The sequence below is a fragment of the Buteo buteo genome, chromosome 17 (genome assembly GCF_964188355.1).
Source record: "Buteo buteo chromosome 17, bButBut1.hap1.1, whole genome shotgun sequence".
NCBI classification, from domain to species: domain Eukaryota; kingdom Metazoa; phylum Chordata; class Aves; order Accipitriformes; family Accipitridae; genus Buteo; species Buteo buteo.
The window spans coordinates 30,766,525-30,779,677 of NC_134187.1; the positions used below are offsets into that span (position 1 = coordinate 30,766,525).

The window sequence follows — 13,153 nt, forward strand, 5'->3', positions numbered from 1 at the left end:
TCAGCAGGCTGGGAGGGTTGGCTGGAGGGATGCTCTCCCACTCCCTTCCTCTTCCACAGACTCTTAGTGTGAGGGTTGCTTCTGTCCTGCGCCAGCTGGGCAAGGGATGCACACACAGGCACTTTTGGCCCGTGCTTGTGTGTGCTTCTCTTGCGTCTGCAAGCTGTCTGTGCCTGTGCCCGCTTGTCCCATGGTGATGCCTGTCATGTCCCAGCATGTGGGCCCTGAATATTTCTAACAGCTCCGGGTTGCCTCCTGCAGTGTAGATGCCGTCCTGGGTTCCGGCTGAAGGACGATGGGAAGACGTGCATTGACATCGACGAGTGCTCCACCACCTACCCCTGCAGCCAGAAGTGCATCAACACTCTGGGGAGCTACAAGTGCCTGTGCATAGAGGGCTACAAGCTCAAACCTGACAACCCCACCAGCTGTAAAGCTGTCACAGGTGAGAGCCAAGAGCAGACTCAGAGGCAGGGGTGCTCTTCTGGCAACGATGTGATGCTGCCGGCATTGGAGTCCATCACGGTGCTCCGCAAGGCGAAGTAGCTGCACCTGGCTCACAAAAGAGAGCTGGGAAGCAGTGGAGAAGGGGAGGGTGGCAGGTCCGCAGGGGATCTGTCCATGTCCCAGTGGTGCTTCCCTGACACATCTCATGGTTTCCCTGTGCAGATGAAGAGCCCTTCCTCATCTTTGCCAACCGGTACTACCTGAGAAAGCTCAACCTGGATGGCTCCAACTACACACTGCTCAAGCAGGTAAGGGGGAAGCTGGGAGCAGGAGGGGGCACCGGCCCCACATGGCTGGGGGTTTGGGGTTGGAGAGGGGCCCTGCAGGGCACGAGACCTGCCAGCCTGGGAGTTTGGGCTCTTGGCTTCCCAGGCGGATGGTAGATCCTGTATAAACCACAGCTCTCACTATGAGTATACAGGAGGTCCCATGTAAACAGTAGCTCTTTGGTAGCAGACCATAAGGTAGGGGCTGCATAACAGTTGTCTGTAGGTGCTTTTAACTTCTCTCCTGCAAGGAGTAGGAGTTGAGGCTGGGGGCTCACTGGTCTTTGTAAAGCCCCCATGACCCTCTGCTAGCAGGTGAGGCTGTTTCAACACTTCTCCCTTCCTCCCAGGGGCTGAACAATGCGGTGGCTCTGGATTTCGACTATCGGGAGCAGATGATCTACTGGACAGATGTCACCACGCAGGGCAGCATGATCCGCCGCATGCACATCAACGGGAGCAACGTGCAGGTGGGGGGACTGAGCCAGCCCCTTGGGCCCCCCGGTCCGGGCAGCTGGTCCTCGCCCACCTCCTGCACAGAGGGGCTGCCTGGAGGGGCCCAGACTGGCACCAGGGTCACCAGGGAAGAGGGCACAAGCCCAGCTGGGGGGTCATCACTGGGCTCAGGGCATCAGCCCAGGTTGCTATGGGGATGTGTTGCAGCACCATCCCGATCAGAGGTGGGCTCCGTGCTGCCCACGGGCAAGGAGGGCTGGTGGAAGAGTGAGGAAAGGGAGCTGGGCAGTCCTGTGCACAGGGCTGACATGCCAGGGAAGGGGGATGTTGTCATCCCTGACCAGGGCAGGATCTGGTTCTCCCTGTCCAGCCCCAGCATCTGTTTTCTCCCAACAGGTTCTTCACCGCACTGGCCTCAGCAACCCTGACGGGCTGGCTGTGGACTGGGTGGGAGGCAACCTGTACTGGTGCGACAAAGGTCGGGACACCATTGAAGTGTCGAAGCTCAATGGCGCCTACCGCACCGTGCTGGTGAACTCGGGCCTGCGTGAGCCCCGAGCGCTGGTGGTGGATGTGCAGAATGGGTGAGAGCCTGGGGGACCTGGACCTTCCCCTCTACACAGGGAGGGGGCTGGCGGCCCCTCTGCCATCTTGCCATAGTCCTGGAGGCTGGGAGATGGGACGAGGCCTTCCCTCCTCACCTCCGGGACACCTGGCTGCTTCTCCCTGCCCTGCACCCACGCGCCCAGGTGCCTTGGTTTAGCCATGCGATGGGCAGAGTGCGGCCGCTGCTGCGGCTCGGGCCAGATTCAGCCTCCCTCTGTTCTTCTGTTTCATCTCCAGCTACCTATACTGGACAGACTGGGGGGACCACTCCCTGATCGGGAAGATCGGCATGGACGGCACCAACCGCAGCGTCATCGTCGACACCAAGATAACTTGGCCAAACGGCCTCACCCTTGACTACATCAACAGCCGGATCTATTGGGCTGATGCGCGGGAGGACTACATCGAGTTTGCCAGCCTGGACGGCTCCAACCGGCACACAGGTGAGAGCACCGGGGCTCCTGGGGCACCACCAGGCCTTTGTGGGGTGTGGGCTTTGGATCAGTCGTGGGAGGAAGAGCCAGGGCTGCTGGGTATGGTCCCCAGCTCCTCTGTGCCTCTGACCAGAGGAAGAGGTTTGTTCCCTTTGTGAGCTGCCCACTCCCCCTCGCAGTGCTGAGCCAGGACATTCCACACATCTTCGCGCTCACCCTCTTTGAGGATTTCATTTACTGGACCGACTGGGAGACCAAGTCCATCAACCGGGCCCACAAGACTACTGGAGCCAACAAGACCCTTCTGATCAGCACGCTGCACCGCCCCATGGACATCCACATCTACCACCCCTACCGCCAGCCTGACGGTGAGCCGTGGGGCTGGGATGAGGGGCTGGGGTAGCCCTGGCACTGCAGAGCAGCCCTGGGTAGGAGGTCAGGGCTGGGCACGATGTGCAAAGGGACACCAGGTTGGGCAGGGCGTGCGGGAGGAGGGTGCGTGGTGAGAAGGGTCTCGCAGCTGGGGGTTTACGTGCCGCCCTGAGGGTCCTCTGCCTTGGTCTGACTCGCAGTTGTCTCCCTGCTCTCCCCAGTTCCCAACCATCCCTGCAAGACCAACAACGCCGGCTGCAGCAACCTCTGCCTCCTCTCGCCAGGCGGGGGGCACAAGTGTGCTTGTCCTACCAACTTCTACTTGGGCAGCGATGGCAAAACCTGTGTCTCCAACTGCACGGCCAGCCAGGTAACAGCCTGCCTGCCCCTGCCTGCACCTGCCTGCACGGACATCCCCCCTGCGGCGTGCGTGTGCCTGTGCTCATGTGCATGTCCCTCCTGCCGTGGTTTCACCAGGTCCCAGCTCCTCTGCTGGTGCTGGTGCCCACGCTGTGCATCTGGGTGCTGGTGTGCGCACGCCTTCTCCAGGTGCGGGCAACACCTCCCTCCTGTGGCACTTTCCAGCACATACAGACTGCAGTCATTTGGGGGTGCCCAGGGGAGCCAGAGACCTTCCGCCTCTGGAATGACCTTCTGCCTGCCCCCATCCCTCCCTCAAACCCCAGAGGCTGCGTGGGGTGGGCTCAGCTTAAGGCTTTGCTCCAGGTCAGGACGCAAGAGTGTCCTGGGGCTGCCTGGGAAGGGACAGCACGGAGATCACTGCCCTTGGCGCAGAGTTCCCTGGGGACAAAGCCTTCTGGAGTCCTCCCTCCCTCTTCTAAACTGGTCTCATATGAGCCTGTGTCTCTGTCACAGTTTGTCTGCAAGAATGACAAGTGCATCCCTTTCTGGTGGAAATGCGACACCGAGGACGACTGCGGGGACCGTTCGGATGAGCCAGAGGACTGCCGTGAGTGCTGAGTGGGGCTGACCACAGCCCACGGTGTCCCAGCACCCCAACCATGCTGCCCAGCTCTTGCCAGCACTACAGCATCTGTGTGCTGTCTGGAGCAGCTGGGCGCTGCTTGTGCAACTGGTCCCCCAAAGCCTTGCTGCTGCTCTGGCTTTGGGACAGCACTGCTGCTCCCTGCTCAGCTCTGGCGGAGAGGAGGGTTACCCCATTAATGGGGCTTAAAGAACAGCGGGATAACACGCTGTCCCTGCAAGGGATATTGCCCTGTGGAGCAGAACAGCCAACTGCTGCTCTCGGAGCAGAGCTGCCCCTTCACTCTGCCAGAGCCCAGGGTTGGGTGCTGGTTGCTCAGTCCCTGATGAAGACCCTGGAGGGGAAATAGGGAGGTTAAGGTTTGCCCTGAAAATGTTCCCCGGAGCAAATGTTTCACTGTCTTACTCACCCCACAGCTGAGTTCAAATGCAGGCCAGGGCAGTTCCAGTGCTCCACTGGGATCTGCACCAACCCAGCCTTCATCTGTGACGGAGACAACGACTGCCAGGATAACTCAGATGAAGCCAACTGCGGTAGGTTCTCCACCTCTCCTCATGACCCTCAAACCCCAGCAGGGCTGCAGCATCCCAGCAGAGCGGAGATGCAGCATGTCAGCTTTTGACCATGCTGCCTCCCTTCCCAGATATCCACGTCTGTCTGCCCAGCCAGTTCAAATGCACCAACACCAACCGCTGCATCCCCGGCATTTTCCGCTGCAATGGTCAGGACAACTGCGGTGACGGCGAGGATGAGAAGGACTGCCGTAAGTGGGGAACCATTAAGCATGTTAGGGATGAGGAGTGTGCACGGTTAGGGGTGATGAGTTCAGTGCTGCATCAGATCCATGTCTTTGGGTATTGGCTTCTCTGCAAGCTGGCTTCTGGGTGGTCCTGCCCCTGGGCATGGGGCTTTCTCCTTGCCTCTGCCCTGCATAGAGCCTCTGTGCACCATCACCCTGCTGCCCCTACAGACACTTCTGTTTCCTAGTGGAAACGAAATCCTTAAGTCCCTCAGAGTGGCAAGTTCAATATTTGCCATTGATTTGCACTGAGTCTATTGCACAGCTGAGAGATCTTGTGGCTTCTGCCCCGTCTCCCTGCAGCTGGTCAAGTCTTCTGGGGCCACCACGGGGCTCCACTCCCTTCCCCTCTCACATACGTGGTCACCAAGCATCAACAGACACTTGTTGTGATGGCCAGAGCATCTGCACGCCTCTCTGCTCTGTGGGCTGGTTTTTGTGGGGTGGTGGCTGACAGACCCCTGCCTGCCCCGCTGCCTCTCCTGATTCTGCTTCTCCCTCCTGCAGCGGAGGTGACTTGTGCCCCCAACCAGTTCCAGTGCGCAATCACCAAGCGCTGCATCCCCCGCGTCTGGGTGTGCGACCGGGACAACGACTGTGTGGATGGCTCAGATGAACCTGCCAACTGCAGTAAGAAGCCTGTGTGGGGAGGAGGGGGTGGGTCTGGCCGCACCGAAACCAGGAGCTCCCCGGCAGCTGGGTCACGTCTGTGTGTGTTTGCCTGCGGGACGGCGTGTCCAGGCTCGGTCCCTGCAGGTCCTGCGGGCGGTGGGTGATGGTGGTGGTGGCTCCGCCTGGATCTGTCCCACTGAGATACTCCTCTCTCTGACTTCTCCCTGGAGAACTGCTTGAAAGGGGGGGATCTTACCCCACCCTGTTCCAAGCAGGGGTGCTGCAGTCAGCTCCAGGCTGCCAGCACAAGGTGTTCATCAGCCCTGCAGAGAAAGAAATGTGCCTGGCCCATGCTAACCCCACCTCCCCTTCTATCTCTGTCATCTTGTTTCTCCCTGCCAGCACAAATGACGTGTGGTGTGGACGAGTTCCGATGCAAAGACTCGGGCAGGTGCATCCCAGCGCGCTGGAAGTGTGACGGGGAGGACGACTGTGGAGACGGGTCCGATGAGCCCAAGGAGGAATGCGGTGAGCAGGGCCTGGGGCTGGGGAGATGAGCCCAGAGGGCATGTTGTGCCCTCCTCAGGCTGCCCCGGTGCTGTCTGTCCCTTCCACCTCCCCAGTGTACCCGGGGGGGCGAAGTTTTAGCTGCTCCTTTTCCGAACTGCATGGGCAAGGCTGGGTCGGAGGGAGGGCGGCAGAGAGCAGCGCTGCCCGCCCTGCTAGCTGGCGTGCCCATCTCTCCTCTTGCGTGGGTTCATGCTGATGTCTGTCCCTGTCTCGTCCCTCCTAGACGAACGCACCTGTGAGCCCTACCAGTTCCGCTGCAAGAACAACCGCTGCGTGCCAGGTCGCTGGCAGTGTGACTATGACAACGACTGTGGGGACAACTCAGATGAGGAGAGCTGCAGTACGTGCCGCCTTCAAGCCTTTGCTATCCTGGGAGCTGGCTGTGCAGTGGAGAGGGGAGCAGTTCAGGTCCCTCTAGCCCCTCTGCCTGCCGGTGCTCCCAGCTATGAGGGGGAGCATCAGGCTTGCTGGGGAGCCCAGGGAGCAGCCTTCTCCCCTGGGACAGAACATGCCTGACTCCAGGCGTCTGGCTAGCCTGGTCCCACAGCCAGGGCTGGGCTGCTGGCTGTTCTGAGGAGAGGCCCCCAGTGGGACAGGTAAAAGGGAGGAGGTGACCCCGATGCCCTTCCTGGCAGGCAGCACACTGGCCCTGCACGGCCATGCTCACCCACAGGGCTCGCAGGTGCCTCATCCTGCTCACGGTGGAGCAGCTTTGCTTTAGAGCATCACCCCGTGCTTTGGTCCCAGCCTGGCAGGCAGCACCCTTTGAAACGGTTTGGCCTGGGAAAGGTGGTGGTGACACACTGAGCCTTTGGGAGGGGAGCTCTGGAACCACCTGAACCCGGGTCACAAACCTGGACCTGGACCAGCGTGCAGGAGGGCGGCTGGTCCCCAGAAGCTGTGGCAGGTGATCAAGTTGCTGCCCCTTTGAGTTACTGCTTGTTAGCGGAACCATGCCAGCACCTGCCCCACTGAGCAGCAGAGGACTGTGACCGTCCACATGGATGAGACAGTTCTTGGGGCTCTGCTGCAGGCAGGAGCCTGGTCCTGTCCCTCCAGAGGGGCCCAAGCTGCCCATGGCACGGCACTGGGGTCTGCTGCCAGCTGCAGGGGCGCGGGCAGAGCCTGGCCCTCTTCCCACCGTGCAGCGCCCGCCCCAGGTCCCTCTGTCTCCCTGCAGCTCTCTAGGGTGCAACTTTTTTTTCTTTTCTGTTGATTTCATGTCGTGTTTTTGAGTTTGTGCCATTTCACTTCATCTTATGTTTTTCTCCATTTTCACACTGTCGTCATGGGGCGCTCAGAGGTAGGTTCCTGCCAAAATCTTTTAATTCCATGTACAGTCTCTCTAAAATAAAAGAAGACAATAAATTCTAGGTGAGGGCAGAGGGGTCAGGACTGGACAACCCAGGCAGATTTACTGAGCATCAGCACCAGTATCTCCCTCCACTGGACCCGCAGTCACGGAGGGTCTGACCCTGCTGCCTCCGCTACTGGGGCCTGTGCATGGCTCATACTTGGTTCCAAAATCTGTTACCACCTTGACCCTTCCTGCTCTGGCTGGACACCCCCTGCCCCTCTCTTCCCCTACAGTCCCGTCAGCTTCCGCGCTGTGGCCAGGGGGGCTGCCTGCCCCCACACATCCTACACCTGGGGCCTCTCCAGGGCAATGGGGGGGGAAAGGGGCTTGAAGAGCCGTCCTGGGCGGGAGGCTGAGCCGCATTCCGTCCTCCTGCAGACAGACTTGGCACCAACGGTGCTGGTGCCGGTCCAGCAGGTGCGTTGATCTGCGAGGGGGAGTCTGTCCCCGTGCCCTGCAAGGCAGGGACGGGTGCGCCGGCTCTGGCAGATCTGGCCAGGGCGCTGCTGCCTTTCCTCCTGCCTGCTGCTGCCAGTGGGTCGGCAGACACGGGCAGCAGGGAGCTGTGGGACTAGTGCTGCCTTCAGTGGAGAACGTCTTGGGGGACACGTGCAGCCGGGAAGCTGCCAGAAGCGAGTCTGTATGGCCGTAGTACCCCCTGAAAACCCGTTTCCCCGCAGGGAGCCGGGACCCCTGGAGTGGGATGGGAAGGGGGCTGGGAGGTGGTATCAACTGTGCCCCTCTCTGGTAGTTCCCCCGGCTCTGCTTGCACCCCACCCTGTCCCCAGTGCCACTGGATGTGTGTCTGTCAGCCTGTGCCCCCCCAAGCTGTTGGCCAGGGAGACCTTCTGCCCTCGCAGCCCTGCCTGCAGCCCGCACTCAGGGGAACACCCCGTGTTTTGTGTCCACAGCACCCCGGCCGTGCTCAGAGAGCGAGTTCTCGTGTGCCAACGGCCGCTGCATCGCTGGCAGGTGGAAGTGCGATGGGGACCACGACTGTGCGGATGGCTCTGACGAGGTATGGTACCGAAGACAGGGGCTCCCTGCCAGCGCCTTCATCTTGCCCGTGTGTGGGAGTGAGGACACGTCCCACGCAGTCTGCCTATGCCCGTGGTCCCCCACCACCAAGCCGGGGCTGAGAGCCTGGTCCTGGGTGCCATCATGGGACGGGAGGCTGCCATGGCTGGAGCTGTCACTGCTGACCACCGTCCCTCACCCTTCCCCTGCAGAAAGACTGCACACCACGCTGCGAGTTTGACCAGTTCCAGTGCAAGAATGGGCACTGCATCCCCATGCGCTGGCGCTGCGACGCCGATGCGGACTGCATGGACGGCACCGACGAGGAGAACTGCGGCACTGGAGGTAACGGCAGTGCTGCGTGGCTCCCTCGGGGCTGGTTGTCTTCCCCCCCATGCCCTCGTGTCTCCTGTGTCCCCACTGTGGGTGGAAGCCCTCCCCTATGTGTGTGTCAGCACTGCTCTGCCCAGCCCCAGGGCATGCACACACACGTGTCTGAGCCCTAGAGAGCCCCCAGCTATGCTGGAAATTGGAATTGTGGCCCCAGACGGGTGTTTTGGCAGCCAGGCAGCACCGGCTGACATGTCTTCTGCCCCTCCGTGCTGTCACAGTTCGCACGTGTCCCCTGGACGAGTTCCAGTGCAACAACACACTGTGCAAGCCCCTGGCCTGGAAGTGTGACGGGGAGGATGACTGCGGGGATAACTCAGATGAAAACCCTGAAGAGTGCTGTGAGTGACACCGCGTTGCCTCTCCCCGGTCCTGGCGAGGCCCCTGCCGGGCACGCGTCTGCCTGTCGGGGCAGCAACCTGCCCCGACCACCCGCATACTGGGCGGGGGTGACAGTCCCAGAGCTTGGGCACCGCTGCAGGTACCTGTGGGGGTGTGGGTACCTCTGGCAGCTCCACATGTCCCCTCTAGATGGGTCCCCCCTGGGGCGGCCAGTGGGGCCAAGGGGGCAGGACGTGGCTCCAGTTGAGAGAGTGGAGTTGCAGAAGTGCTGAGCTGGGCATAGGGCTGGCAGTGGGGAGTGGAGGCTGGGAGGGCAGGAGGCTGGGTGAGAAGAGGGCTGACCCCCACACAGCTGGGCCAGCACCCGGGCGATTGATTTTGCTTCAGTCTCTGCTTTAGTCTCCGGAGCGCTCTCACCCTCATGGGACAGGCCTCCCTGGAGCGTGGGCAGAGGCTGAGCAGCGGCTCGTGACAAGTGTGACAGCCTGGCTATGGCGTCTCCTTTCACCGTCACCGTTTGTTTCTATTTGCTGGTGCAGTGAAATTCCAGTGTCCCCCCAACAGACCGTTCCGCTGCAAGAACGACCGGGTATGTCTGTGGATCGGTCGACAGTGCGACGGCATTGACAACTGTGGAGACAACACGGATGAGAAGGACTGCGGTGAGTGGGGCTGCCCGTGGGCACTACTCTGCGCCCAGCGTGGACAGGGCAATGGGTCACCGCTGCCCTCAGGCTGGTCCTCGCAGTGCCCTGGGTTTGGCCCAGGTGTTGGGATTTGCTTTGCCCACTCCTTCCCAAAACCGGGAGGCGGGTGCAGGCGTCCTGGGTCCCTGCCTGGTCCCTTCCTCTGTTGTTCACACGCTGAGGCTCCCATGGGGCTGGGTGCCTGGGGACACGGAGCGTCACAGCTGCTGCCCGTGTTCCCACAGAGTCACCCACAGCCAAGCCCAAGAGCTGCAGCCAGGACAAGAACGAGTTTCTGTGCGAGAACAAGAAGTGCATCAGCGCCAACCTCCGCTGCAACTTCTTTGATGACTGTGGAGATGGCTCTGATGAGGAGTCCTGCTCCCACGGTGGGTGGGAAGCTGGGGTGTCGGGGCGGGGGGGTGAGGGTGGACACTGGGGAAGCCACAAAGGCACAGGTGCTGACAGCACATCCCACCCCAGACCACAAGTCGTACGACTGTATGACCAACACCACCATGTGTGGAGATGAGGCCCAGTGCATTCAGTCGCGGTCCACCACATACTGCACTTGCCGCAGAGGCTTCCAGAAAGTGCCGGAGAAGAATTCCTGCCAAGGTACTTCCTGCCGCTGTCGGAGAGGGTTCGGGGTCAGGCTGTTGGGTTTACGGTTGGTTTTTGCCAGTAAGATGTGTCTTCCCGCCTGTGGAGTGGCTGGGGCATCAGAAATGGTGTCCTTGGGGCACAAACATGGGGAATGGAGAGAGACGGGTTCTCTGAGCCCTGGGTAGTGCAGACCAGCCCCCAGAGAGGGGCTGGTCCTGGCCGTGTGTGTGGGGGCACCCTCCTGGTCTCCCCCCTGACTCCCATCCCCTGCTGCCCAGATGTCAACGAGTGCCTGCGCTTTGGGACCTGCTCCCAGCTCTGCAACAACACCAAGGGCTCCCACGTCTGCAGCTGCGCCAAGAATTTCATGAAGACGGACAATATGTGCAAGGCAGAAGGTCAGGAGGGATCGGGGGCCTGTGCAGATCCTGTGCATGCCCGTGCCGCCCTTCCCTCCCTGCTCAGGACCTAGTACAGGACCTAGCCGCTCTTCCCTCCCTGCTCCTCCTCCTCCTCCCCATGCACCTCTGCCCACCCTTCCTTCTGGCACTGCTGAGGGCAGGCGCTGGACTCTTGTCCGTGCCGTCAGTCTGTCCTTCCCTGGCAGAGCAAGACCCAGGGGGGTGCCAGGCTCCCAGTGACCCCATTCCCTGCCCCTCCGCAGAGCTGGGCTGACCCCCGGCTCCTGGCCCAGCCTGCACCAACAGCTCCTCCTCCACAGGCTCCGAGCACCAAATCCTCTACATCGCGGATGACAACAAGATCCGGAGCATGTACCCCTTCAACCCCAACTCGGCCTACGAGCCAGCCTTCCAGGGCGACGAGAATGTGCGCATCGACGCCATGGACATCTACGTCAAGGGCAACAAGATCTACTGGACCAACTGGCACACGGGCAGGATCTCGTACCGGGAGCTGCCTGCCTCTTCCACCGCCTCCACCGCCTCCAACCGCAACCGGCGCCAGATCGACGGCGGCGTCACCCACCTGAACGTGAGCTCTGTCAGGGGCACAGCGGGAGACACTGAGGCCGGGCTGCCAGCGTCCTCTGCCCTCACCTCTCCCGCATTTCTGCCCTTCACAGATCTCAGGGCTGAAGATGCCGCGGGGAATTGCCATCGACTGGGTTGCTGGGAACATCTACTGGACAGACTCAGGGCGGGACGTCATTGAGGTGGCGCAGATGAAAGGCGAGAATCGCAAGACGCTGATCTCGGGCATGATCGATGAGCCCCACGCCATCGTAGTCGACCCACTTAGGGGGTGAGAGACTCGAGCCCTTTTCTCCCTTCCCTCTGCCCAGCCCTCACCCCGACTCCTCTCACCAACAAGCCCATCCACGGTGGAAGCTCCCTGTGCCCCAGCATCGCTCTCTGTGTCAGCTCGAGTTGCTGTGCCTGGGAGTCAGCTGGCCCACTGGGGTCACATCAGTGACTCTAGGACGCTGCGGGGAGAACACGGGAGGGTTTCTCTGCCAATGGGGCGTCGGACTGTCCTGCTCTTCCCCTCCTTGCTCCCCTGCAGGGAATGACCTGCCTGTGTCCTTCGCAGGACTATGTACTGGTCGGACTGGGGCAATCACCCAAAGATTGAGACGGCCGCTATGGACGGGACACTGCGTGAGACTCTGGTGCAGGACAACATCCAGTGGCCAACAGGTGAACAAAGACAGGTGCCAGGAGGGGCACAACGGGTGACAAAAGCCCTGACAGGAGGGATGTACACCCGGCTCCTGTCGGGGACGCCCAGCCTGGGAGCTCTGAGCCCCATGGCAGGAGTGTGTAAGGGCAGCGAGGGAGCTGCTCTGCTGGTCGCTTGGAGGGGCTCGGGGTGGGCTGGGGGCCTGTACCTCACCGGGAGGGTGTGTGCCCCTCAGGCCTGGCCGTGGACTACCACAACGAGCGGCTGTACTGGGCCGATGCCAAGCTCTCTGTCATCGGCAGCATCAGGCTCAATGGCACCGACCCCGTCGTGGCCATCGACAACAAGAAGGGTAAGCAGCACCCGAGACCCACCAGAGCCGCAGGGAGGAGAGGGACCTGCCGGGGGGGGGAAACGTCCCTGGGGTGGGGTCCCGGCACAACCCAACTCCCCAGGGCCCCTGGCCTGGGTCGTGCTGCAGGGCAGACACCAGCACTGAGCCAGGGATACTCGGCAGACAGCAGTGAGGGTGGGTTTTCCTCATTTAATGCTCCACAGCAGGAGCAGAGCCTGCTGGCACTGCTGTTCCCCTCACGCCATCCCCCTCACGCCATCCCCCTCATACAGGGTGCGAGGCTCTAGCCTCGAATCCATCCAAAATCCCTAATGGGCCCTGCCCAAGGCAGCGAGCAGCCAGCCATGCCACCTCTGCCTGCACATGTCCCCTCTTCACTTCCCCAGGGCTGAGCCATCCTTTCAGCATCGACATCTTTGAGGACTACATCTACGGTGTCACCTACATCAACAACCGCATCTTCAAGATCCACAAGTTTGGGCACAAGGCTGTCACCAACCTGACATCTGGTCTCAACCATGCCACCGATGTCGTGCTCTACCACCAGTACAAGCAACCAGAGGGTGTGTGCTGGGCCCAGGACCCCTGCCCTGCTCCCAGGGTGGGAGGGAGGCGCCCGATCTCTGATGGGGGGTGTCGGAGGGCGAGGGGAGAGCTGGCAGAGCTTGGGGCAAGAGGGGACTCAGCTTCCCTCCCCAAAGTGGGGGCCATCTGGACGGGCAGACGAGGAGGGGTTAGTGGGGGGGGGGGGGTGGATTGGGGGAGGCCAGCTGCAATGGAGAGCTGTCAGCTCACAACCCCAGGGCATCGGTGGATGGGCATGGGGCTTGGGCAGCTGTAGGGCCGTGGGGGATGTCCTAAAGCTGTTGAGGAGTAGTTGTTTGCCAGGAGGGCTGTGAGTCACCCTGCTATTCTCGCCCCGTGTCATCCCCTCCCCTCTTGGCAGTGACCAACCCTTGCGACCGCAAGAAGTGCGAGTGGCTCTGCCTGCTCAGCCCCAGCGGCCCCGTCTGCACCTGCCCCAACGGCAAGCGCCTGGACAATGGCACCTGCGTGGTCATTCCCTCGCCTACTGTCTCCCCCGTTGGTAGGTGGTCTGGAAGAGGAGGAGGAGGAGAAGGGGGGTCCTGC

General features: G+C 61.5%; 1 protein-coding gene across 4 annotated transcripts in view; it reads left to right on the forward strand.

Annotated features, from left to right (window-relative positions):
- The window catches only part of LRP1 (LDL receptor related protein 1), a 91,473-nt gene that overhangs the window by 74,483 nt on the left and 3,837 nt on the right, over window positions 1-13,153 (forward strand). For 3 of the 4 annotated variants that reach the window (XM_075049716.1, XM_075049717.1, XM_075049718.1), the window contains 26 exons: window positions 262-445; window positions 670-755; window positions 1,124-1,243; window positions 1,626-1,813; window positions 2,073-2,278; window positions 2,449-2,637; window positions 2,863-3,011; window positions 3,518-3,611; window positions 4,064-4,180; window positions 4,291-4,410; window positions 4,954-5,076; window positions 5,461-5,586; window positions 5,852-5,968; window positions 7,897-8,003; window positions 8,215-8,347; window positions 8,614-8,733; window positions 9,274-9,396; window positions 9,666-9,809; window positions 9,904-10,038; window positions 10,305-10,424; window positions 10,748-11,019; window positions 11,111-11,289; window positions 11,578-11,684; window positions 11,903-12,019; window positions 12,409-12,585; window positions 12,969-13,109. In XM_075049716.1, the coding sequence (XP_074905817.1) occupies window positions 262-445; window positions 670-755; window positions 1,124-1,243; window positions 1,626-1,813; window positions 2,073-2,278; window positions 2,449-2,637; window positions 2,863-3,011; window positions 3,518-3,611; window positions 4,064-4,180; window positions 4,291-4,410; window positions 4,954-5,076; window positions 5,461-5,586; window positions 5,852-5,968; window positions 7,897-8,003; window positions 8,215-8,347; window positions 8,614-8,733; window positions 9,274-9,396; window positions 9,666-9,809; window positions 9,904-10,038; window positions 10,305-10,424; window positions 10,748-11,019; window positions 11,111-11,289; window positions 11,578-11,684; window positions 11,903-12,019; window positions 12,409-12,585; window positions 12,969-13,109 (3,694 nt within the window). Of the gene's footprint in view, window positions 1-261; window positions 446-669; window positions 756-1,123; window positions 1,244-1,625; window positions 1,814-2,072; window positions 2,279-2,448; window positions 2,638-2,862; window positions 3,012-3,517; window positions 3,612-4,063; window positions 4,181-4,290; window positions 4,411-4,953; window positions 5,077-5,460; window positions 5,587-5,851; window positions 5,969-7,896; window positions 8,004-8,214; window positions 8,348-8,613; window positions 8,734-9,273; window positions 9,397-9,665; window positions 9,810-9,903; window positions 10,039-10,304; window positions 10,426-10,747; window positions 11,020-11,110; window positions 11,290-11,577; window positions 11,685-11,902; window positions 12,020-12,408; window positions 12,586-12,968; window positions 13,110-13,153 lie in introns of those variants that run through there. The other variant, XR_012653357.1, reaches the window with a different exon arrangement.